The sequence below is a fragment of the Hippocampus guttulatus genome, chromosome 5 (genome assembly GCF_054856545.1).
Source record: "Hippocampus guttulatus isolate MCC_2025c chromosome 5, RoL_Hgut_1.0, whole genome shotgun sequence".
Lineage (NCBI taxonomy): Eukaryota > Metazoa > Chordata > Actinopteri > Syngnathiformes > Syngnathidae > Hippocampus > Hippocampus guttulatus.
Window position 1 is genome coordinate 4,104,507 of NC_141265.1, and position 25,053 is coordinate 4,129,559.

General features: G+C 42.7%; 2 protein-coding genes across 5 annotated transcripts in view; both read right to left on the reverse strand.

Moving 5' to 3' along the window:
• The window catches only part of tet3 (tet methylcytosine dioxygenase 3), a 42,165-nt gene extending 39,400 nt beyond the window's left edge, over positions 1 to 2,765 (reverse strand). Inside the window, exons 1-3 of one of the 3 annotated variants that reach the window (XM_086112342.1) lie at positions 2,126 to 2,765; positions 1,453 to 1,512; positions 862 to 1,037 (exon numbers count right to left, since the gene is read on the reverse strand). In XM_086112342.1, coding sequence (XP_085968468.1) covers positions 862 to 1,035 — 174 coding nt within the window. In that variant the 5' untranslated portion in view covers positions 1,036 to 1,037; positions 1,453 to 1,512; positions 2,126 to 2,765. Of the gene's footprint in view, positions 1 to 861; positions 1,054 to 1,452; positions 1,513 to 2,125 lie in introns of all 3 variants that reach the window. The other 2 variants (XM_086112341.1, XM_086112344.1) reach the window with 2 other exon arrangements.
• Positions 2,766 to 13,363: 10,598 nt separating this feature from the next.
• ap3m2 (adaptor related protein complex 3 subunit mu 2) lies at positions 13,364 to 24,784 on the reverse strand. Of its 2 annotated transcripts, none has more exons than XM_086111940.1 (9): positions 24,701 to 24,784; positions 22,231 to 22,311; positions 21,745 to 21,916; positions 20,757 to 20,894; positions 20,593 to 20,678; positions 18,605 to 18,738; positions 17,829 to 18,036; positions 17,564 to 17,708; positions 13,364 to 15,447 (listed from the first exon to the last, which is right to left on the reverse strand). In XM_086111940.1, exons 1-9 carry the CDS (start codon positions 24,776 to 24,778, stop codon positions 15,347 to 15,349), a joined length of 1,143 nt encoding a protein of 380 aa, XP_085968066.1. In that variant the 5' UTR covers positions 24,779 to 24,784; the 3' UTR covers positions 13,364 to 15,346. The 2 variants fall into 2 exon arrangements, with proteins under 2 accessions (XP_085968066.1, XP_085968065.1); XM_086111939.1 differs by having other exon boundaries at positions 22,027 to 22,311.
• Positions 24,785 to 25,053: the final 269 nt, after the last annotated feature.

Genomic DNA, 25,053 nt, shown 5'->3' on the forward strand with positions numbered 1-25,053 from the left:
TTGCATAGCTGGCTGGGGATTCCATGCAATTGCTAACGAGATGATTACACATTCTATCTGACGTCTGAACACAGACACCATTTTAAAATTCTTTTGCCACCGAAAGGAAATCCTGAGCGTGAGAAAGCAAGCCGAGCTCGTCTCGTAACCCGCCGTTGTACTCGTAACCTTTTAGTTGAACTTACTTCCTTAACGGCATCAAAGAAAGAAAAAAAAAAAAAAGACGAAGGCGATCCTGACCGTTTTTTTTTTTTTGGAATTGTGGTATTCGGACTAGTGTTTACCTTTTGGTAATCAGATAGGAAACCTGACAGAGAAACAAGATCTTCACGAGATAAACGCAATTGAAGTGTTGATAAGCACGGCAACTGTTGCTAGAAACAAGCTCAGCTTAGGAAAAACACTGAAAGGAGGACATCAATTTGCTCAAGCAAGAAAACATTTGACCACATTCTTCTGCAGACGTTCACCGCTTCATACAGAGGTGTGATTTATTTTCATTTTTTTTTATTTTACCTACTTAGTGAACTCATTCACTCCCAAAGACGTTTTTAAACGTCTTTTCAGACTTGGTCCAGAATTGGCTGGTACTGAATGAGTTAACTTATTGTCCACACGATGGCAGTCTCTTTTTCCAAGAAAGCGTTTCTCCGACTGGTTGTTTGCTACGGCATGTCCCTCACAATCATCTGTTGAACTCTCGCCGCCGTAGCCGCCTCCCCGCAGAAACACCCGTTGGCGGCGCCGAGCGGGAACGGCGCAGTCGGAACGGCGGATCTCAGCCGTAACGCGCTGCAATTTGGGAAGCTTTACAGAGCCAGCAGTGCGCATGCGTGACCCACTAACTTTTACTCCCTTTACCTGATTTGACTCGGAAGGACGCCGCGCCCCCTCCTGGATTTCCGAGCCCGAATCGAGGCTTCCTCCTTCTCTTCCCTCCTTCTCTCCTCGGCCTCCTGCATCTACACATGCCTGCCGCCGGCACCAATCAGCGGGCAGCGTGGGACGCTTTAAACTGAGGACGCCGCTCCACATCGCTGAGGATCACAGCGGCTTGGAGATGGAACTCAACTTGTAATATGAGCCACTCGGAAGTTAGATCGGGAAAGTCAGTGACCAACAGGTCTATTCTCCACCCGGATCGTCTTCGGGCCGGCATTGTGAGATCCTCTTTTCGCTGGGGGCGTTTAACAGAACAGCGACAACGACGTGCTATCCACACTTGAATAGTAATCGTGTACTCTTTTAAAGTTTGTATTTGCAATTCATTAGGCTACGCACATACACCGGAAGGTCAGACCATCGACGCAAAAGAGCTACACGATCATGTTGCCGTCGGGCGCACAAATGAGCACATTTACACGTCCGTGGTGCTTTCGCGACCGAACGAAGCAACAGCTGACCTGTCAGCGACACACGAGCTCGACAGCAAAACTCGGCGTCCTCTCTTACCTCAGCAGCCACTTCAGGGTTTCCCGAGAAGCCCGGACTGTTGTCTTCCGAATATTGCACCTTTCAAGCCATTTAACACACCGGGGGGGGGGGGAAGGGTGGAAGGATAGAGAGAGAGGGAAGGGGAGGGGAGGGGAGGGAGAATAACAATCAATAGAATAATGCGACAGGGGCCATTTCCAAAGCACCTGCCATGAGCACGGTGTTTTTTTCTGATGAAAACATCTGAATCTGTCAACCGAAATTTCTGTCATCTTCCGCGAACATCAAGCAGCACACGAAATGGAATATCGCTGATCTGGGCTCTAACGGCAAGCCGGTATTTCCTTCCTCTGCTTGAACAGAAAACGGCGTGTTGATCAAATTTTAAAATCGACAATTCTGGAAGATGTGAAGCGAGTGCAGGCTTCCCAGTTCTCAACTCTTCACAAGGTACAAGTGTCACCAAATATAGGATAAAACAAATCGGCCGTCTTCGCAGTGGGTGCCGGTTGCAGTTAAAACAAAAGATCGTCTCATGTGGCAAAGGCGAGTCCCCTTTCCCTACATAGCAACAAAATGTGTTTTGTCTCAAGATGCTCCTCAGTGCCGCTACCCAGCCCCCCCCCCCCCGTCCCCCTTTCCTTTTCCACCACCCACCTAGCAATCCTGAAATAGTGTGATGAATATTTACCCTCCAAGTCTCACAGCTGCCTTGCTTTGTATTCCTTCATCCGTTTGCAGAATCCCCATCAGACAAGGAGCCCCAGCTCCCCCTCGTCTTCACCTCTATCTCTCGAGACCTTTCGTCTCTTTCTTTCTACTACACACTCCTCTTTCAGTCTCTTTCCCTCCTTCTCTCTCTCTCTCTCTCTTGGTTCCACCAGCTCATTCAGGAAGCCATTTTGTGTTTTTAATCTGGTTTTGCCGGAGACCTCGTACAAATGCTCTCTCTCTCTTTCTCTCTTCCCCTCGCTCTCTCACTTTACCCCCCACCCTTGCTCTAAATCCCTTGTGCTAGTATGCCAATAGGTCTACTCTGCACACGCACACAAACAGGCACGCTCTGTGGTTTTTCTCCTTTTCTGCACACAGGTTTCCAACGTCATCTCAACGGCCCCTTCCCCCTCTTTCTTGCTTCAAACATGCACATTACTGAACAAATACACATGTATGCACCCAACACACACACACACACACACACATGATGTCACATTAGACGTAGTGCACAAAAGCAGCCTGTCCACCAATCAGAAGCCAGTCTAGGCTCTGCTGCTAGGGTGAATTTGAAGGAGCGCAAGGGAGTGCAGCTAGAGGGAGGAATGGACGCTAGTTAAACAAAAAAAAAAAAAAAAGAAGAAAAAAGATGAGATTAAAATAAAATCGGGAAAGGGTCATTGGGTGAGCGTTATTCAACACCGTAAAAGAGAGGCTGGCGGAAAGACATGGAGTAAAGGTGGACGGGATGTGTTTGAGCGTGAACGTGCGTTTGGGTGGGGAGAAATGGGGGAGGGGGCGGTGCGGTGCGGTGTGTGTGTGTGTGTGTGTGTGTTGGGTTTATCTCTATGTCTCTTGTCAATTATCTCTTCAAGCTTGCCTTCTCTAAACAATACCTCTGGTATGTGGTATCAAGCACCATCTGTGTCAGGGCTGCCTGCAATAACTGGACTGGACTGCACAGTGCGCGCGCACGCACAAACGCGGACAAATACACGAATGCAAACAACAACACGAACTGCCCAAAAGCACGTTACTCAGCAAAGACCTCCATGCTGACTCAAAGCAAGTGAAGACGAGCAAAGAAAAGATAAGTCGGCAGTTGTACAACTGTGCATTTACATAACCTGCGACCTCATTGGGTGATACTTCCCGAACCAGACTCAAGTAAAGTCGCGTATTCCTCGAAGACCTTCGCACGATGAGACAATGCTTTGCTGTCACCGGGTAAACTGGATGGCTTTTTCTCTCGAAATTGTGCCTCGACTACTTTGTTGAAACGGGAATGCAGGTTAAAATCGCTGCAGAACCGTTCCGTCATGTCGAGCGGCATTTACATGCAAATGCTTCAGCGGATGTCGCCGTGAGATGAAGTCAGTGTCCGAGCGGCGACGACACATCGGAAGGAAGTGCAACAGACAGCGATTGAGAGGTAAGAGCGAGGAGACGAGCGAAAAAAGAGAGCGGGATGTGAACAGCGGCGAGGCGAGGTGAAGTGAGGCAGCCCCACAATGACACAGCATTTGTAGTGGCTGTCTGACGCGCTCGAAAGCTACGGGAAATCCCCTCTGCCGACGTCACAAGGGTCACGTGCGGGAATGGGTGCAATTCTGCGTGTGTTTACGTGGGTGCGGCGGCGTGCTGGCGGGAAGCGGAGCCGGTCGGGGAGAGCGGTCCAAGAGCGCCGCTATGGCAGAAAATACGCTTGCAGGTTGACCTTGGTTCTAACTTCCCATTGAAACAAGAATTACTGGACTCAACTATTTGTAACTCTTAAGATGTGCAATTCATATTAAAGCAAACCAAATGTGAGAAATGCGGAAACGTTTCCATGAGGATTTTTCATTTATCCAACACAAAGTCATACACTACTCACAAAAAAGTTTGGGATATTGGACTTTCGAGTGAAATTTCTGGATGAACCAAAATTGCACCAGCACCCTCGCAGGTGAACTTCATCTGACCGTCTCTTCACTTTTAAGTGCACATGTGCAAATGTTCAGTTTGTCAATACTTTTTGCCCAAGTTTCTGTTCTCAAAAAAGGAGCTTAACGGCAAAATTGACAACGGGTGATTGGACCAAAACACTTCAAAGGACGTGCACTTTGATGTCTTTCTGTGACTCCTCCAGTCTCCAGTCTGCACACGTGATGCAGCCTACTGATGACACTCTAAGTGGCCACTACCCTTTCGAGACCGCGCAGTTTTGTTTTTTTTTTTTTTTGGTTACATGATGTCAAAATATGAACGGCATGTTGTAGAGGACAGTTTAAATTCCACTTCGAATTGAACCAGGACAAACTCCTGCTTTTCAGCTCCTTGTTAGAGAACAGCAACTACCAGTACAACAATTGGACATGTGCATTCAAAATGAAGTTTACCTAAGCGGTGATAGTGCACTGTAGGTTCATCCTGAAATTTCACTCGAAAGCAGAATACTCCCAATTTGCACTTCAAGCTGCAAATTGCTGACGAAAGTACATGACTACTATTGTATTGCCTACGCTGCTCTTATGAATAAGATATCATTTGCATGATTTAAGTCGAGATTTATTTTATTTTATTTTTTTGAAGTAGTCCACTTGGAGGACACCGTGTAATTTTGGCCTGTCAAAACTTATTTGTGGATGTTTTGAGCTAAAATCCATCCATCCATTTTCCGAACCGCTTGATCCTCACTAGGGTCGCGGGGGGTGCTGGAGCCTATCCCAGCCATCTCCGGGCAGTAGGCGGGGGACACCCTGAATCAGTTGCCAGCCAATCGCAGGGCACACAGAGACGAACAACCATCCACGCCCACACTCACACCTAGGGACAATTTAGAGCGTCCAATCAGCCTGACATGCATGTTTTTGGAATGTGGGAGGAAACCGGAGCACCCGGAGAAAACCCATGCTGGCCCGGGGAGAACATGCAAACTCCACACAGGGAGGCCGGAGCTGGAATCGAACCCGGTACCTCTGCACTGTGAAGCCAACGTGCTAACCACTGGACTACCGGGCCGCCCGTTTTGAGCTAAAATGTGTCAGCTAATCGAAGGTGTTCTCCGAGTAGCAAACATATTTTAAGGATGGATTGTAGCTGCGGAATCAGTACAACAATGCCAAAGTTGAGGGAAAATTCTGCTTTTATGGGTCTTCCATAATTGTGCTGACATTATGTTCAGGTTTCATCATTGAGACCTGTAGCACATCATTGAATTTCGTTGCACAAGTGACTTGACTTGCGGCACCGACGTTTCATTCCACACAGCAAACTCAACCAATTATTGTATATTATAAAGTACCAGGGCGGCCCGGTAGTCCAGTGGTTAGCACGTCGGCTTCACAGTGCAGAGGTACCGGGTTCGATTCCAGCTCCGGCCTCCCTGTGTGGAGTTTGCATGTTCTCCCCGGGCCTGCGTGGGTTTTCTCCGGGTGCTCCGGTTTCCTCCCACATTCCGAAAACATGCGTGGCAGGCTGATTGGATGCTCTAAATTGTCCCTAGGTGTGAGTGTGGGCGTGGATGGTTGTTCGTCTCTGTGTGCCCTGTGATTGGCTGGCAACTGATTCAGGGTGTCCCCCGCCTACTGCCCGGAGACGGCTGGGATAGGCTCCAGCACCCCCCGCGACCCTAGTGAGGATCAAGCGGTTCGGAAAATGGATGGATGGATGGATGGATATAAAGTACCATTTTTTAATTCCACTTGGTTGACCGATGCAATATATACGTCTGGTCTTTGGGAGCAGCTCTTTTTTGTTGTTGCTGTGGGCCTCATCTTAATCTAAATGTAAAATTAACCACGCCCCGATTTGGAACCAAATTGTAAAGAAAGCGGGACGCACTAAGAAGAAGTTCAGAAACAAATATGTTTTGATTTGCCGCATTACAAAAAAAATGGAGGTGGAGGTTGTTCATTTCTGTGACTATAATTTGTTGAACTGCGTCGTATATCTTGGCCTATACTGGCTGTAAGGTGTTCAATAAACATGAGGTGAAAAATATGGACCCCGTATCCTTCAGTATTACCACATGCAGCCTTTAATGGGGGAGAAAAAAGGACGCTGCTGCTTGAAACAAAGCTCCCCGGTTCAATTATTCAAATGATTTCATTGGTTTGCACCCATGAGAGGGAATGACGACATGCTGGGGGAGAGTGGTAACCTGCGCCACAGTTTAGCACGTTCAATGCAAATGATGTTTGGAGAGGAAAGCTGCAGCAGATGCACGATGTGGTTGCTAGGCGATAAGTGCTTGCTTACTGCATCCATATGGAGGTCAGAAGGAAGAGAGGGCGGGACTGTGGGGGACTCGTATTGATAGATCAAGATCATTCGCGCAACAACAAGAGAAACGCACCCATTGCATGGCCGAATGTTGCGAGAACGTCATGAATGTTATGTTAAAAAAAAAAAACTTGTCAAGAGTCGAAAGGTGATGATATCTTCTGCATGTGTAATGCGTACAATCTTAATTGAGCTTTCATTCACTTATTGACAGTGAGTACACACAGCAGGAATCAGTGGCTGATGCAATATCAAGAGTGAGAAATGTCTAACCGGAATGGGCTAAAGTTCTTTTCGAGGTCAGGGGTTCAGAAATGTGGAGGCAGTAAACTTCTATTACCCAACGACAAGAGAACCTCAGGAAAGACAATGGTCACAATGTGGAGCACTCCTTTCAATATGCCTTTTTACTTCTCGTGCTCCAGGGCCGAGCGACTCAGGACAAATGCTCACATTTTGAGAACCACTCAGTCCTCTCACATTTAATATTCGGAAGGTGAAAGTATGACGAGCAAATTTCGGTGAACAAACAACCATTTTGCAGGAAACCCTTGAGGGGGGGGGTTGCGTGAAACACCCAGGCAGCAAAACAAGACAGGGCAGGTCTGAGCAGCGCTGATGAGATCCCTTATTTCCTGTTTGTGGCACAACAAACCACGCGTCCTGTCTTTGAAACGTGAAGTGATCCTCAACCATGACAAGTTCGCCCTGCCTCGATGACCTCTATTAACAGTCTCTGATCATTATCCATTTTACATCATAAAATATTGCATGCACACAAGTATTCATTTAACTGGGTCGTGAAACTCTGTAGAGTTGCGACGATTAATCGACAACTAATCGATGATCAAATTAATTATGTTGATGACTATTTCAGCAAATAGTGATCTTGCTTTTTTTTCTTCTTTTTTTTTCAATCAGAGAAGTAAACTTTTCCAGATGAACTTGCCACATCAATTTGTGTTGAATATTGATCTCAATTCTTCATGCGTGTATTTTAGACACACAACCTCTCAACCTTTAACTTCTATTTATTGCAATGTAAATAATAAAACATTCTCAATGTTTCATCACAGCTTATGATGATCTTGCAATGTAAACTGATTAAAAATATGACTCATTTGTTTGGCTGTCAGCATCCGTTTTTATATCATGAGTTGAGTGGCCTGGTCAAGTTTTTCCTGTTCTCCCCAACTGCTGACTGTTGGTTGCATCTTCCTCCCTCTTGACTTGGAAACCCATCCCCCGCCGTTTCAAACCCCGATGCACATACAAACACATTTAGCCACGCGCGCGCACTGCACACTTGTAAATGTGCACTCTTTCTTCACCCACCCACACACACACACACGTACACACACACATACAAACACAAAATAGCCTAAGGTTAACCCCCACCCTCAGTTGAAGCCTAGGAGGTCAAAGGACAAAGCAGAGGCAAATACAGGAATTCTCCTGTGCGGTTGCCTGCACAGCTCCTCAACCATGCACACACACACACACACACACACACACACACACACACACACACACACACACACACACACACACACACACACACACACACACACACACACACTCTCTATTCACAGGACCCTGGTAATTGGAGCTGTTAAGAAAATGGACTCAGAATAGGTGGCTAGAACTATTACAGCATAACATACATTGTGAAAACATACTGTCAACCCAGGTTTTTAATCACATATCGAAGTTAAAATTGGTAGAAACACTTTTTAGATCTAGTTTTTGAAGTGACATGTGGATTTGCATTGAATGGAAAAGTTAAACCCGCAGTTGAGTGAATTAGACGGACAGAAAGGAGCTGCCTAATATAATATGTACTGGAAAAGGAAGTGTGGGTAGCGAGCCACCGATTTTCAAAGGATGACATAATAAGACATTTGTAATTAAGAGTAGCGGGGCTATGTTCAGTTGTGATGTTGATCATAATCGCAGGTCAATTCAAACACAAAGTGCCCCGGCATTGAGACCTCCACGCGGGGGGCCATATTGACTTCCATAGTCCCGCCATGTGACTGTAATGTCACTTCACAGACACATTCTGTTCATATAAGAAGCCACGATGCGAACAAAATTAAAAGATCGGATATAGCAAACAATCCAAAATGAGCATCATGCTGTGCAGGGTGAACGTAGCCTGAGAATCCGGAAGGGATCCCTCAACACTCCATTCTCCCATCTTTTGACACTCATAAATCATGCCATAACATCAAATGCACCAAACATCCAATCTGTTCTGCTATTTGGAAAAGAAACGGTGTTTTAGGTGCCTACTCACCTCCCAAGTGTCCCGTCTTTTTTTCAGCTCTTCACATTTGCGCAGCTTGCAGATCTGCTTGCCCGTCTTGCGGTTCAGGCAGTTAACACAGGTACCGCAGTTCTCTTTGCGAAGGCACGGAGCGCAGGTGCCACATTTCTTCCTCCTCTTCTTTTGGGGGTCGAAAGTGGCATCCAATTGGGTGTCAGTGGGAGACAGGGAGAAGAGGCCCGCTTGGTGATGCTCACTCTCGATGTAGATGCTCAGCGGGGACGTCTTGGCTAATGATTTTCTATTAGCAGGATGGTTAGGAACTTCGTTGCTGAAAAAAGCGTTGACATCCTGAGAAGGTGGACTATCGGATGCTGCCCTCGGCTTTGGCATTATTTCTGACACTGTGTCAGGATTTTGTAGGATTTTAACACTGCTTCGCTTTGGAAAAAAATGGATCAAAAACAGCCAATTTCAAAATGCTCCACGTGGTTTCATTTTAAAATATGTGTGTTTGTCATATAAAGGTTACAGGTCATCCAGATGAACCTGTGGAATGTTTTCTTGCTACCCGGAGGAATGGTTGGTGGTCCACCAGAGTTTGGGCAGAAAAACTTGTGGATGCATGCTTATGCCTGGACCAGCCTAGAAAAAGATATAAGGGAAACAACAGTGAAGAAAACTTTAAAAAATTGCTGTAGAATACTATTTTGCACTTTTTTTGCACACCGGACATTTCACAAACACTTGGCGTTACTCAGCGACACTTTGATAAATCTGGATAACTGCACGAATATAATCAGTTTCTACCAACGTGGAACTCAGTGGAAGACAAGCTAGTTCGGGCATATCTGAAACGATCTCCTTCAGTACAGCACAAGCGAGTTACAACATTAAATGACAATAAAGACAACTTACCTTAAAGTGTGTATTCAGACATACTGCTTTCTTAGCCCAATTGTTCTAGAGGTTCTACATATATTCTTTGGGAAGCTGCTATGTTTAACCACAAACCCCTCATGGACAATAGCCTAAGTCCCCCACTTGAAAGAATGGAGGGGGGGGGGATGATGTGCCGATGCTGCACACTCTCCTCTTTGTCTCACGGTCACACGTTCCAGTATTTAGAGTAGAAGGTAAAAACCTCAAATTTGTATTGATGACCTTGTCCGTCCCTTTATGACGCAGGATAATGCACAAGCGGTCAAGCTCGGATCACCTTCAACTTATTTAAGGAAGTGTTCAATCTACTTGAATGGCCATGTGGAACCAGATGTTTGCATCATCGATATGCAGCCTTCAAATCCGCACCGACTGCATATATACAATTGCAACAGGCGATTCTTGGGGGCTCACGGGTGAGCTGGAGCCTATCCCAGCTGACAAGTGAGAAGCGGAGTACAATTTGGACTGGTTGCCATCCAAATCATAGGGCACATTTGTATCAATATGAACCAAAATCTTTGATTTGATGATTCTCGTGTGCAATATGACTCAAGGACAGTTCAAAGTTGTCCAAGGAGGCTCAAGCTCATACTATCAAGATGTATTTAATGAAGTGTCTGGTAAAGGTTTATTCAACTATTTGGGGCCTATTTTTCACATACTGACCCAGATAGCGTTGTAATTTACATATAAAATTAACATGTAAAATTTAAACCTAAAACTATCCCCCGCATCCATCAATTTTCCAATCCGCTTTATCCACATAAGGGTGCTGGAGCCTATCCCAAACGTCTTCGGGCAGTAGGCGGGGGACACCCTGAACTGGTTGCCAGCCAATCGCAGGGCACACACAAACGGACAACCATCAACACTCGCACTCACACCTAGGGACAATTTAGAGTGTTCAATCAGCCTGCCATGCATGTTTTTGGAATGTGGGAGGAAACCGGAGTACCCGGAGAAAACCCACGCCAGCCCGGGGAGAACATGCAAACCCCAACTGAATAGCACTTTTCCCTCATAGTTTCAAAGTTTGGGGTTCAAATCTTGGCTCAGGTCTTGCCTGGCTAAACTGGCGCTAAGTGGGATCCATTGATGTCTTTATCTTGTTTGCTCTTTAAAACGCTACATGAATGCAACGTAACTAATATTTAACGTTAAGTTACAAAGAGGGCTGCTTGTTGTTTTGACTTAAGCAGTTGGTGATTGGGTGGTTGATGCCATGCTCAATGGTACATTTAAGTGGACGGGAAGCCAAGTGGCATCTTTCCAGCAACCCATCCTAATGACCACCTATGGAAAAATATCATATTTTATTTTACATATTTTATTTTTACAGTATATTGGCAAGTGTTAATTTGGAGTTGCGCGCCATCAGTGTAGTAACACAATGTGCTGTAAAATGTAGGTTAATGCTCTGTCTGTCTGTGTTGCTGCTCCATATGTGTGTTACAGTCGCAGTTGATGACAGGTACATAATTACAGTGACGTATGCTATATTGCTGCTAGCTGGCGAAAGTGTTTTGGGGTTTGTTTGGGGTTTTTTGCATTATATGATGGCCATAAGGTAGCAGATTTTAGTGAGACAAAACAAATGGTTTTGTTTCATGTGTCGGTTTTGTACCAAGCCTGAGGTGAGAGTGAGCAAAAGAAGCTTGAAGCAAGCACACTTTGGGTCTTATTTGGAGAAGTGTGCGAGCGAGTGAAAACAGGACCGATGATTCCCCCGTGTTAAACCCCCCGTTTAACACGGGGGGGGGGGGGGGGGGGTTCTGCAGACATAGCCAGCCGAGAAGGTAGTTTGTGGCAGAAAAGTAACAATGCTGTAATATGGCATCATTAGAGAATGAGCTCGTAAACTTTCTTTTTGACTTAACAAAACCCTTTTTCACAAAAAAAAAAAAAAAAAAAAAAGTGAGATGGGAGCTACAGTATGTAACAACATGAAGAAAATAGGGACTTAGTGAAGACAGCTCGAGATGGAGGATGAAACATCATCCATTCTGGTAACATTTGTTATATTAAACCAACAAGTACAAAAAGACCCTAAAACTCAATTTAAGGCGCTGCACCACCAGTCAGCCAGTTAGGTGTCCAAACATTAATTTGGAGCAAGGTCGTGTTCACGTGGCAGAATTTACCCCCGGGTGACACGTGCCCTATCAAAGCAATCAGATATCAATAACAGTGCCCTTCGAGTTACATTAAGATAGTCCCTGTTATCTCCTCGCATTAGCATTCGCAATACACACCCATTAGTGTTACGTGTGGGCTAATTGCTCTTTGTGACAAAATGGGCACTTTCAGCGGGTGTGAATTCGCACACATTGAGATACTAAAACGCGCACGTGCCCAAGGTAAATGGGCCAAATCAATTAAGGGTATTCTTCGACATTGCATCGTATTACTCGTCATAACGTAAATTTAAAAACAGAGGATTAAACATTACTTTACAACCTTCAACATTTCTGTGGATGGGAAATGACAAAAAACGTAAATACCATATCACGTGTCACTCACGTGGATGTAGCCCGAGGATAAAAAACATGCTCAACAGCACATTTACTACATAAATGAAATAATAATTACCTGGCGTGAAGAACAGCGTAATTGTGTTTGTAGAAATTTCACTTGCAGCTTTCCGGAATGAGGAAAAAATACAAGAACTCGAGCAAAAAAAGTAAGTCAAGGAGAAGTTAAAGTAGGTTTCGGGGTCAAAACGTGCGTGTAAACGCTCGTCAAAAACTTGGAAATAGTCGACACCGAGGTGACAAACGAGGGGGAAAAAAATAAGTCGCCAAGTGAACCACTGGGAGGGCGTGGGGGGACGTCCAGGGAGGGAGAGGGGTCATCTTTAGCAGGCTTGAAGTCATCAGTAAATTATGGGCTGGAGTTCATCCAGATGAGGGAGGACGAGATGTGATCGCTGTCATGTCAGTCAGCAGTGTATATATATATTTAAATATGTAAGAGGATTGGCTTTTTTAGGGAGGTTGGGGGGTGGAATATTGGGGAACCTCTCAACGTGACCCTGCTAAACCATATAATATATTCCCGATTATAAAACGGCCTTTTTTTAATCTTCAGGTAATTATGAGATTAATCAATATGTAACTGGCTTGTGTTATATTTATCAAGGTGCACAAACATTTATAAAGCAAAGACCCCTCAAAAATGCTTACCTCTCCAAGTAAAATCTTAATGGCCAACATTAAAATACAGAAGTGTAATAGGGTGAAGTGTTCTCAAAAAAATGAGATGTTAGTTTTATTCCTAAGAGGTACACTATTATGAAACATTCATAAAATTGTAAGCCACTGTAACATTATCAAGTTAGGAGATTGCACATGAATGCCACTTAGTTTTGATTTGTACTTTGCCTGTTGCGCCATTAGTGTTATTTCTGCGGGACTATTGCTGCTGCTAGCGGAGGTGAAGTAGCGGCTCCTGCGTTTGACAAATTTCAGGCAGCCCGACTGCAATCTATTAAAAAACAAAAGAGAGTCAGGATAATTAGCCATCCCTTAAAATAGAAAAGAGGGCTTTAAAAAATATGGTCGTTTCATGATGGTATTATTTGTGGAAAAAAAGTGTAGTAAATGTGTGATTTTTCAAAAGTAACGTGCATGCCCACTGATGTCATTAAATTACATAAACTATTAAAAGCCATGTGTTTTGGGGTTTGAGAGACAGACATAGTGATTCCAAAAGTTTACGACGAGAAATACCAGAGGGAAAGTTGCAGATCAAATCTTTAATACCACAACTTTGGAACACAAACAAAAGGCAGGCAAAAAACGTGAGCCTTCTATTTGTTCTTGTAGTCCAACCCACCACAGAATACCGGTCGTTTTTCTTTTGTTTTTTTTCCACAATTCAAACAGCAATCACAAGCTGCTTCGAGCACTGAAACATAATATGATGGTCGACAGGCACGGCTCCAGGATTTTTTCTCTCCCGGGGCTGAAGGGGTGCTTGACCAATACATAACGGGGCTGAGAAAAGAATTTCGAAAATGCGTCTATTTTAGACGATCAAATCAAATGCTTGAAGGACTTAATTAGGGCCACGCAGATTTCTGACGGGGTACAGCACCCCCTAGCGCCGGTATAGCGCCATCACTGATGGTGAACCGGTTTCGTCTCAGTTACCATGGTGACAATGAGGCGCGATGACAGTGCTCGATATAAATGAACGGGCCCTTTTCAAAATCCATTTTGTGTCCATTTATAATTGAATCCAAGAACAATTTATACAATGCTGAAGACGATTAGACTCGCCTACGGTTTAATTTTTGTGAATAATATTTTTAAATGTAACATTTCGCTTTTCTGAACTTTAATCAGTAAGTAAACATTTTTGCTCGGGGAAAATAAACATGCATTCCAATGTTACTGTGTGATGCAAACCACACAAAGAAGCAGATCACACACATAGAGGCATGCAAAAAGAGATGATAGAGTGAGAGGCACGCAAATGGTTCTGCTGCACTTCACCTGGGGTTCTGGATGGCCAGTAAGCACACGAGCATCTCCAACTAGTTCCCATTTTTACAATCCTGTCAATAGGGAACTTTTACCCGTGACCTCCCTCCCCCTGACTTTTTTGTCTCTCTTTTTCGTTTTTTAATATACAAATAAGCCCAAGTTTGAGGGAGTATTTTGTAGAACGCATGCCACTGAAAACACATTTTCTCAAGAAACTCAACAAATATGTGGATTGACTCATTTATATTGAGCACTGTGTTGTTCTCAGGAAGATTACAAATAAATATGGGTAGGTACTACAACACAAATTGTTAAACTAATGTGTTTGAGCGCATATTCAGGGGGACCGAGTACATATTTAATAAGTCAATTATTGAATCATCCTGTTCTTTTTTGAGAGGAGGAAAATATTGTACAGATGACCAAACAATTGTATCTACCGTCCGGTTAACTTAAATTATTTAAAAGTGATACATTGAAACAGTGTGCACGTGCCCTCATGCATCTCTGCAGGACCTGAGAATAAAAAAAGCGAATGTATACTTTATAATATTGCAGAAACACCACGGTGGAAAGAGTGTTCTAGACAGGAGACGGTGACATCGCACCAACTTCATTCAATTTTGCTCCAGCAGAAGTGAAAGTGCTTGACTGTGAACAGCTTATTGTATACTCTTATGCCAGTGTATATTCTAGCGAAAACAAATAAAAATTACAAAGCAAAGCACATAAGCTGAACGGGGGAGGATGATATATAAATACAGGAAACAAAACGGTATAGCAAGACAGTAGCAGCCAGGATTCCAGGGAAACAAATAAAACGATGCATTCAGTAATTATTTATAAATTGTAAGGGATCATAAAATTTGAGTTACTTTCATCTGGATTTAACAGCACCTAAACCACCATTGCTCTGGTAGCTTGGAATGACTGAAATGATCAAGAAATATTCGGTTATAGGAGTACATTATTAGTATTTGGATCAGCTTGGATATTTACAAAAGCTTAGGTTGTTTCCACTGGGTTCAAGCATTTGATGACTTCTTGGTAAATTGTTGCTACAATGAGTCCTCAAATTTTGGGGTTAAATCCTGTAATGTACGTAAACGTGCACCTCCACACACAAAAAGAACCCCCCCCCCCCCCCACAAAAAAAAAAAAAAAAAAATCACATCATAACCCTCCTCACATTCCAAGGATGTTTGGTCCATTTAGAGCAGAAGTGGTGTTCTTATGTCCGGACCTGGAATTTGCCAGCCTTGGTCATGTACTTGATGCCTTTGAAAGGTTTATACTTCTCCCCGTACATGTCCAAGCGGTTCACCTTCAGCCCTGTTCAAACAGAAGCATATACTTTCATGAACATGACGTGTCGATATAGTACAAAAATCTTAGCAAGACATACAGTGCCATGAGACAGTAACCGTCCCATTCTCAAATTCTTTTTTTTAATTTTTGCAGTTTCCTCACTTTAATATTCAAGATTATCAAACAAATAGGAGCATCAAAAATCTGTCCATCGTTTTTGGCTTCCCATAAGCAGAAAAATCAGACAAAAGATAACTCCAGTAAACATGAAATGCAGGTTTTAAATAGTGATTTGTTTGTGTGTGTGTGTGGGGGGGGGAGTGAGAGAGAGAAAAAAAAAGACAATTGCTGCTGAAATTAAATAACTCGTTGGGCCACTCTCAGCAGTAATGCCTGCATTTTCTATAATTGGCAATGAGTCTTTCACACCTCTGTCGAGAAATTCCGACTCATCTCAGCAGATTTGTTGAAATTCAGTAACACTGGAGGGTTTTCATGCATGAATATCCGTTTTAAGTCACGTCTCAGCATTTCAATTGGGTTCAGGTGCGGATTTTGACCACGCCACACTCGGTTGAAGAGCTGCTGTGATTGACATGTAACACAGCCAGCTTTTTTCACCGGCTGGATTGATTGTTAGTGATATGGGTGACCGTAGGTACTTAATTAAATTCTGAGTGTACACTAGGTGGCAGTGTTGCGATAGAAATACAGTTGAGATGGAAAAGGTTGTGCTGTTAATAACCTATTAATAAAATACAGTATTTGGTCACACTCTGGCCTTGCTATTTTGCCTCGCTACACCACACACTTAACCCAGTTAGCGGCGATTAAAGTACAGACAAAAACCCACTTCCGTCCTTGCTTCGTCCGTCCTTTTTAAAAGAAAAATTCTTGCCCTTTCCGTCCCAGTCCCAAAAATGGGCGTCGTTCCAAGACAGAGGGACGCACTTTTTCAGTCTTATTTCAATGCAAAAAAACATCGTCTTATATTCGGGCCAATACGGTACTTTATTTTCATCTGTTGTTGAATATCTCTGCCTCATGGCATTGTGTTACAGATTTATGAGAACCTTTGGCCAACTTCATTATGGCAGACAGGTTTGATTTGAGTGATTTCTTGTTTGACGGTAGACAGACTTGGGTGTGCTCAGTGAAAATGAACTCATTAATTCATGATTTAAAAAGGGTGGGGGACTATTTGATCATAGGTAGCTTTGAATGTTTTTTTTCCATTTAATGAATACAATCCCCATTTAAAAACGGCATCTTATTTTTACTCGGGTTCTCTGTGTGATATTTACATTTGTTGGATGATGTTCATCTTTAAAGTGGGGAAACTGTGAGGGAAATAAAGAAGAAAAAAGGGGAAAAAAAGAAAGAACTTGGGAAGGAGTCAAACTTACTATTTATTTTAATGACAGATGACATTTTTTTGCTCTAAACCTGAATCTGCCCCCATTTTTTTTCTCCAGCAAATGAGGTTTTTAATAATAATAACAACAACATATGACATAAATAAAAACTATATATTGTTGTATTTATGAATTAAGGCTTAGGTTCCGCAATAGGTGGATTATTTTTCGGAAACGTCATGGCTATAAATTACAACGCATGGTAAAAATCTGGGTTGCGCAAGCTATTGCAGGTCAAACTTAAAAACAAATAAAGAAAATTCTCTCAGATACCTGATGTGTTAGAGAAAAATTAAGAGTAAGTAAAAAAAATTGCTGTCGACCAATATATGCTTTTTCATGGCACTGTGGTCAACTGGCTCATTTTCATGGCAGTTACAAATGGAGAAACCGAAACAAAATATGTTAATGAGTTTCAGTCAGGTTTAAATACACATAAAATCTAATAAACAGGGTTTGCAGAGCAATCGTTTGTATTAAAATGGATGTAATGATGTACAAATCATTTAAAATGAATAATTATTTTAGCGCCACCCAGTGGATGCTATGCAGCAGTCCAAACATTTCGAATCAGGAGGGTGTCAGCTGAGGAAGCTTTGTGACAAAAAGGCCGCATTCTTAAGTGGAGGCGTAAACTGAAATTGTGTTCATTGCACACCGAGGGAATATGTCCATGTTGTGTGGCATGCGTGTGCATTTGTATGTGTGTGTTTGTGTGAGTGAACCTGAGATGGCCATCTGTTGGATTTTGAACTGGATGTTGATGGTAGGGTTCTCATCAGGCTTGGAGGCCCCCGCCTGCAGACTCATGGTCCCTTTCAAGCTGGGAAGCTTCTGGGGGTTGATCTTGCCAACATCCCAGGTCAACAACTGACCAAAACACACACCCGAATGTCCATGTAGCAACACGAATGGTAAGCATTGATATACGGTCTCAGCTATCCCTTTCCATACAAGAGTACACTACATAGTGATAGTTACGGTTCATACCTTTGTGACTGGGTCAAAGGTGTATGTTCCCTGGGAGGGGTTAAGATTGGCGTTGAGAACTCCCCGAGGAAGCTGACTGCTGACTAGGACCGACTCCACAGCCTTGCCCATGGTCTGCTTGGGGCCAAGTGTCAAGTCGAATCGCCCCTGCGAGCTTCCTTCACGGAAAGTAATGTTGTGCTTGACGTACACTGGAATTGCCACCAGGCTAAAAAGGCAAAAACATGAAGCCACTCATTTGATGTGTTTGGTATGTAACCCACATTTGTATGTGAAAGGAGCATAATGCAATCGCAAAGTCATAATTACAGGAAATACTTGATTGGAAAACTCTTTGAGGCCGTAAACATAAGACAACCAAATAAAAACCAGTAAGCACGGCAGTAACTGAGTATGTCATCATGTGCCCCGTGACAACATACATTTGAGGGTACCGGTAGTTTGAGCGTGGGGTTTTTTTTCTCCCCCTCTCCCTCCCTTGTTTCTTTCTGACTTTCGGGTTGAGTGAACGCTGGCGCGTTTTGGCTGCCGCTGCTCAACCCGTATTGTTTTGTGTTTTTTGTTATTGTAAAGTGTCCTTGGGTGTCTTGAAAGGCGCTTATAAACAAAATCTATTATTATTATTATTATTATTTACTCCACTGGCAAACGTGTTCACTACGTGCCATTCGTAACCGTGAAACGCTATATGATGGGAAGACCATAAATCAAGGACCACCGTACTTGAGGTCTCGCAACTACTTTGTGATATGAACAGAGAGTATCAAAACACCAACTTCTGAGAGCTGACATGATAGGAAAGTAGCCGGAAGTTTCCATCGGGAGGGATGAAGGAGAGGATCCGCTCAGCCTCCCAGCGCTTGAACCGAACACATGGATGAAAACTGACATCATCCAGCAGCCGAGGATTCTGAGACAACATAGAAGAAAGGAACGTTTTCATGTTTTTTTCTTGTCGTAAGAAAAACTGCTGGCGAACGTGAATAAACCGTTACAAAAGATTCTATCTGCCACCTTCGCAATCCCAAATGTTCGCTTCTCAGTGGGATATGGTCTATTGGAGGCTTTTTAGACCTAATAACTAACATCGAGCTCATCGGTCGAAAACGTTTCCTTCCACTCGTCTCCCTTTTGAGGCGCGATTAATAGCCTGCAAGTCCAAGTGCCCAATTCGGATTTAATGCCAATATCCAATCCATCCATCTGTTTCCATATACATTTGCAGAAAAGTGGTGAAGATTGCACGACTGTCTGTGTCCTATGTATTGTGTTGTGTTATTTTTGTTATTTTGACTTCAAAATGGCGCCGCGTGAGTGGCTGCCTTTCCAGCAGCTCCTATATTTTGTTGTTCTACTTCTTTCATAACTTTGCTGCTGTGAATCGGGAATTTCTCCATTGTGAGACTAATAAAGGTTTTCTTATCTTATCTTATTTCAAGTGATACAGAAGGCTATGTTTAGATTCACAGAACACATGAAACCATGTGCAGATGCCCAGAATGTATGCAAATAACCCCAAAAGGAAGTGGCACAGAAGGAAACAAGTACAAAAGAATACTAATATTAAATATTATTAGTTGGCCTGATTTGGGCTGAGTCTTCACTCCCATTGATTTAAATAAGGGAAACCTCCACAAGACTCCGCTGGTCACCATATGCAATGACTGACATTCCTCTAATGAAGCATATTTAGACCATATTTGATTGGCTACTCTGTTCAGATAGATAGTAAGATTGTTGCAAAACTTGTTTTGCCATTAATATGACTCATGACCCGTATAAACCCAGTGGCCTGCCATCAGGGCCCGTAAAACCCTATTTGAAGGCCGAGCAATGACCTACATTTACGACTTGAAGGTCAAGTGTGAAGTAATTTCAGAAAATCCCAAATGAATTATTTTTACATCCCAAGTAAATTAATTAAATAAAATACATTAAATAAAGTGAGTCGCTAATGGTGTCTTTGTACACTCGCCTGACTTGTTTGCGCCGCAGCGTGGGATTGGCTCAGTGACGGTGTGGATGTGGGTGTGAATGCAAATGTTCAATACTCCTGACAACTGACAGATAATTGTTCTTAAAACGGATGCCCGAACATTTTTAATTCATCAGCGGCATTAAAAAAAAAAAACTAACTATACTATCGATACTAGTTTCTGGCAAGAAATATTGTCCTGAAAATTTTTTTTTTAGTCGGACATGAGAAAAAATTCATTTCCAAGGCGGATTTTTCATATTAAAGTGGACATTGTGAGGAGAGGTCAGACAATGCTGTACCTGGCTAGCATGTTTCCAACCCGGTTCAAGTTATTTACAGTACTTCCTCCACTTGTATTCTGTATATAGTGAAGTTCCGCGGTATTTATGACATAGTTCTGTTCCTGTGGCCGCAAAATAAGCCAAATAGGTACGCAAGTTAAACACCCCGTCGTGTATCTCTAGTAATGAAGTCATCATTACAGTAAAATTTTGTATAAAAACACTTAACACTGCGCCATAAATGTAAAACTGTACGACGGCAACTAGGCGTGCCCTCTTGTGCGACCTAACAACATATTTTTTTATGCCGGTGCACAAATTAGTTAATTGTGTGCGGTTTGGAACCTTGTAAGCCAGTAATGTATTATTATTATTATTATTATTATTATCATCGGAAACCACCAACTTAAATGTATACATAGCACCGTTATATTCTGCTAGTATATGTTTCCATCAAATCTGTCTCAAGCCATTTCACTTATTGAGTCAGTTTTACACCACTTACCATAAATGACAGTGTGAGGTCAGGCATGCCAGTCAGTTTGACGCAGGCATCGATGACTCCCTGGATTTCCGCCGTTATTGTGGAACCTGATGGGGGGGAAAAACAATTATATTTCATGACAAACAGGTTGCGTAGAGGAGCCATGAGCGACCTCAGAGCATTACCTGATTTATCAATGATGGCGTCTATCTCCTCCACCACATCGAAATAGGCTTCATTGTTGGTGTATTTGACGCCAGTGCGTCGCCATGGTACCACTGACAACTGGCCAGTAGGGAGCTGTTCACCCACATTGGTGCTGCCTGGGAATTGGTCAAACAAGATTAGTTTGTTACTCAGACCGATGTATAAAGGGTCATTGTTGATCGTTGATGTGCATTATTTGTTGATGAATGAAATTACGTACACTAATTTGATCAAATCAGGGCTCCAGACTGCCCCAAAATGGTGCCCTTTTGCTCCTAAAATTTGAGGCGGCACATGTACATTTTTCATCGACCCGCATCTGCCTAACCAGGAAATTTGCAGATTTCATTTTTTTCCCCTTATAATTCACTTCAGTATTTTTTGCTGTTGACCAAATTCTCATCCAGGCTCCTGTCCATTCATCAGCGTGAACGCCTAAACTTGCTTCTCGCGCCCCTAAAGTTTCAGGTTAGCAGTCACTGTGTTCCCAGTTAAAAAAATAAAAATAATAAAAATAAATGTTTGGAGCCCTGTATCAAAGTGGACCAGGTTACACAAAACAATATTGACCAGTGGAAAGTTCTTCAGCTCCAGAATGGACATTAAAAACTTAAAAAACAATGAAACAAAATGAAACCTACATTGTTGAGCAAATCTATGAGCACCATGACTACTTTATAACTTGCAGTGAGCTTACAAAATGTTATAACTTCAATAGGAAAGGACTCTCATCCTATGAATTTGAGTCACTTAAGAGGGACCTTGAAACTTTGTGTGTGTTAACTATTACAAAAACATAAAACATGATGGTGTTACCATTGCTGTTGATTTAGAGCATCTTTGACACAAATATGACACTGAAAATGATTTAAGCACAGTACTGTAATTCCGACTAAGCTTTTCTCCCCAAGATACCCCAAACCCGCACCCAACCAAAATTGTTGGAGATAATCCTACACATTGTACCTGTGATAGTGTTGACCATTGTGCGGAGAATGGTGGGAGGCTTGATAAGCTCTTTGAGGATGTTAGACTCTGTGGCCAGGGGAAAGCCGTTGTCCAACATCTCCTCTAGTAGTTCATAGACCACGACCACATTGTCCTTGATGGCAGCCTCTGTGCAGACACCAAAGTAGTCCTGTTAAAAACAACACACATTAATGGTTACAACGTTTGCAGTGTCAAACACAACAACAGAACTTCAGTACGAGAAATTCATCAAAGGCAAAGAGAAGACACAACGAGAACCTGAAATGTGTCGACGACTCTGTGCAGAAACTCAATCACAAAGAGTGGCGGCACCTCACTCTGTATGACCGCCACAAAATATATGCGATGTCTTAGAACATTGATAAGGTAGTGGTGAGGAGTGGGGATCACAGGCGGGACATTCTCTGGCTCACTGGCACGTTCCTGGGCCTCAAAGAAGTAGTCGCACACAGAACGGCTCACCACACTCTTCCAGTGCTTCTCCAGGAAAATGTCTCCTGAGGAGTTGACCAGGAAGAGACTGTGGATCATCTTGACTGAATGCTACAAAATATAAGATAAAAAAATCGCGAAGGTTAAACGAGAAAGTGTTGTCATATCAATTTGCGTGTTTACACATGTACACGAAAATGAAAATTGACATAATGACATCAAGGTGATGACTGATGAACCCTCAAAATTATGCAATGCATGTGCAGTTTGATACTTGTGTACCTTTATTGAAAAAAAAAAAGAGAACCCCATGATTTTTTTTTCCCCTCAAACCCCCAAATATACTTTTCATTCCCCCCACCTGAGCTGTGGACCTTTGCAGTTCACTCAGAGTGGTCATGGAACCCTTGGCTGCATCTCTGATCGGTGTTAAAGGTTTAGCTTTAGGCCGTGGCACGCCAGGTCTTGGTAGGTTTGCACTTTGGGTGTGATACTCACTCCATTTCAATATGATTGATTGAATTGTGTTCCCTGAGATTGCAAAAAATGTGCATCCTAATCCTACTTTAAACTTCTCCACAACTTTATTCTGCACCTGCCTCGTGTATTTCTTGGACTTTGTGATGCTTTCTATCCCCTAATATATTTTTTAACAGACCTGTGAGACCATCACAGAGCAGGTGCTTTTATACTGTGACTGGATTACTGTGACTTGATTTATCATCATCATTCTTTTAGGTCAACATTGGTTCATTCAGAAATCATAAGGGAACCTCTGGAGTCAATTTGGAGATAAAAGGAGGTGAATCATTTCCCATATCCTACATTTCAGGTTTTTGTTTGTAAAAAAAAAAAAAAGTCTAATAAAATTCATTTCACTTCATTACTGTGTCTCACTTGGTCCGAATTCTTATCCCCCCACCCCAAAAAAAATATGTTTGAAACCTGAAGTGTGGCAAGGTCAACAGGTTTAAGGGGGGCTTATACTTTCAACACAATAGTTGTGAAAACTGTTCTGTCATGATGGGTGAGTAAATCAGTAAAAGAATGTATGAGTACCGGTAATGTGCTGAATAGGTGCCCATGCCTCCGAAGGCACTGGGACAAAAGATCCTTTACCCTGATGTCCCACAACATACTGGTTAGGATCACAAACATAAAATATTATGATATGAAGGTATAATTACTTAGAAAAAGGATGTGAAAGAAGTGACGGAACAAAAGAATCATGATTGTTTTGTCCTAAACCCTTCATGTGACACAAAACACCACATTCAGCCAACTCTGCATCACCAGCTACTTGGGAAAATCATGAAAATAATGACACTACAGACAAAAAAAAAAAAACCCTCACTAACATACTGATCATTCCTAGTTTCCACAAATAAACCTCCACCCACCAACCACCAACTCACATGACATTCTTTGCGGATAAAGGCAGTTTATGATTGCACAAATCTCAATCTTTTATGCTATGTGTTCCATTGTATTATTGGTATTTTATGTTCAATTTTCTGGAAAGAGCATTGTGAGAGCTGCAGCTGGAGTGAAAGTAAAGATGCATCGCATTTTATTGTATTCCTGCTTTTGTGGACCCACAAAGTCTTCACTAAAAGAATGCAGGGCATTTGTTGTTCACTACACCCGTTTTTAGGGTGTCACCACAATCGAGAAGTGGCAGAAAGTGCTCAGCAATTTTGACCATCTACTAAAAACGGAATCAAGCTTGCTATTTGTGTTGGCAGAGATGAGAATTGTCCCACAAATCCATAATTGTGTGTACATATGCAGAAAGTTGGTAAAGGTTTTGAGCTCACATGCCTTATACTTGTCACCACGGGTGTGGGAGGTCATATTGCCATGTTATCTGGAGATTAAATGTGACATTATATCCTGTGATGTATTAAGCGGCATCCGTTTTTTTTCTTTCCCACTTTATCTTGGGGAGAGAACATGTTCTCAATATTCACCGCATGAGAAATTTTCATTTCAATTTCTGGTTTGAATTCAACACCCCCAACACCAGTTACACATCATACATTAAAATGAGCTACAAAAGAAGATACTCTTGTTCAAGAGGTGTGCTCATAGCAATGGATATTCGGCTGCAAAACTATTGGTACTTTACTCTGGCAGCACATCAGCACGGTGAAGATGACGATAGAAACCGAATTGAATGCACATCATGCGGACGAGCTATGGATCTCGAGCAGGACGACAACTCGGGAGAAAAAACGAACCACTCAAAAGCATAATTAAACGGGGTTCATTGTTAAACGAAATTACGACAAACATGCCGATTTCAAATATGAAAGCGGTAAGATACTTTAAATGCCGACAGCTTTTTGTTATTAGTCATCACTCAACCCGCCTTCTCCTCCTTAGTCAGTGTCTCATGACTAGGAAAACGTCACCCATAACGAGAATAAAAATATATTAAAACATAATTTCCCCGCAAGTAGGAGATCGATGACATGCTGTAGATTCACAAAACACTTACCAAAAGTAAATGTTCCGTCTCGGTCTCGAATTTCACTATTTTCTCATTGAAATATGAAGCTTCCGTTAGAAGGATCATCCTCTGGTGACAGGAAGCTGAGAAAAACAGCCAACCACAACCTGAGCAAATTACCCGAATCCCGCCTTTTCTCCGCAGTCATTGGCCAAGAGTACGGAAATTGTGTTCCGGGCACTCTGTGGTGATTGGGCACCAGCGTCACCGGCGCTTCAGTAAATACGCTTGAGGATTGGCCCAAATTAAAGCAGGGCTGACATTTTGTTTCTTGTGTTTTCATTTTGTGGCGTTCATTCAACCACCAGGAAAAAATGTCCAAGAACGTTGTAAAAAGAAAT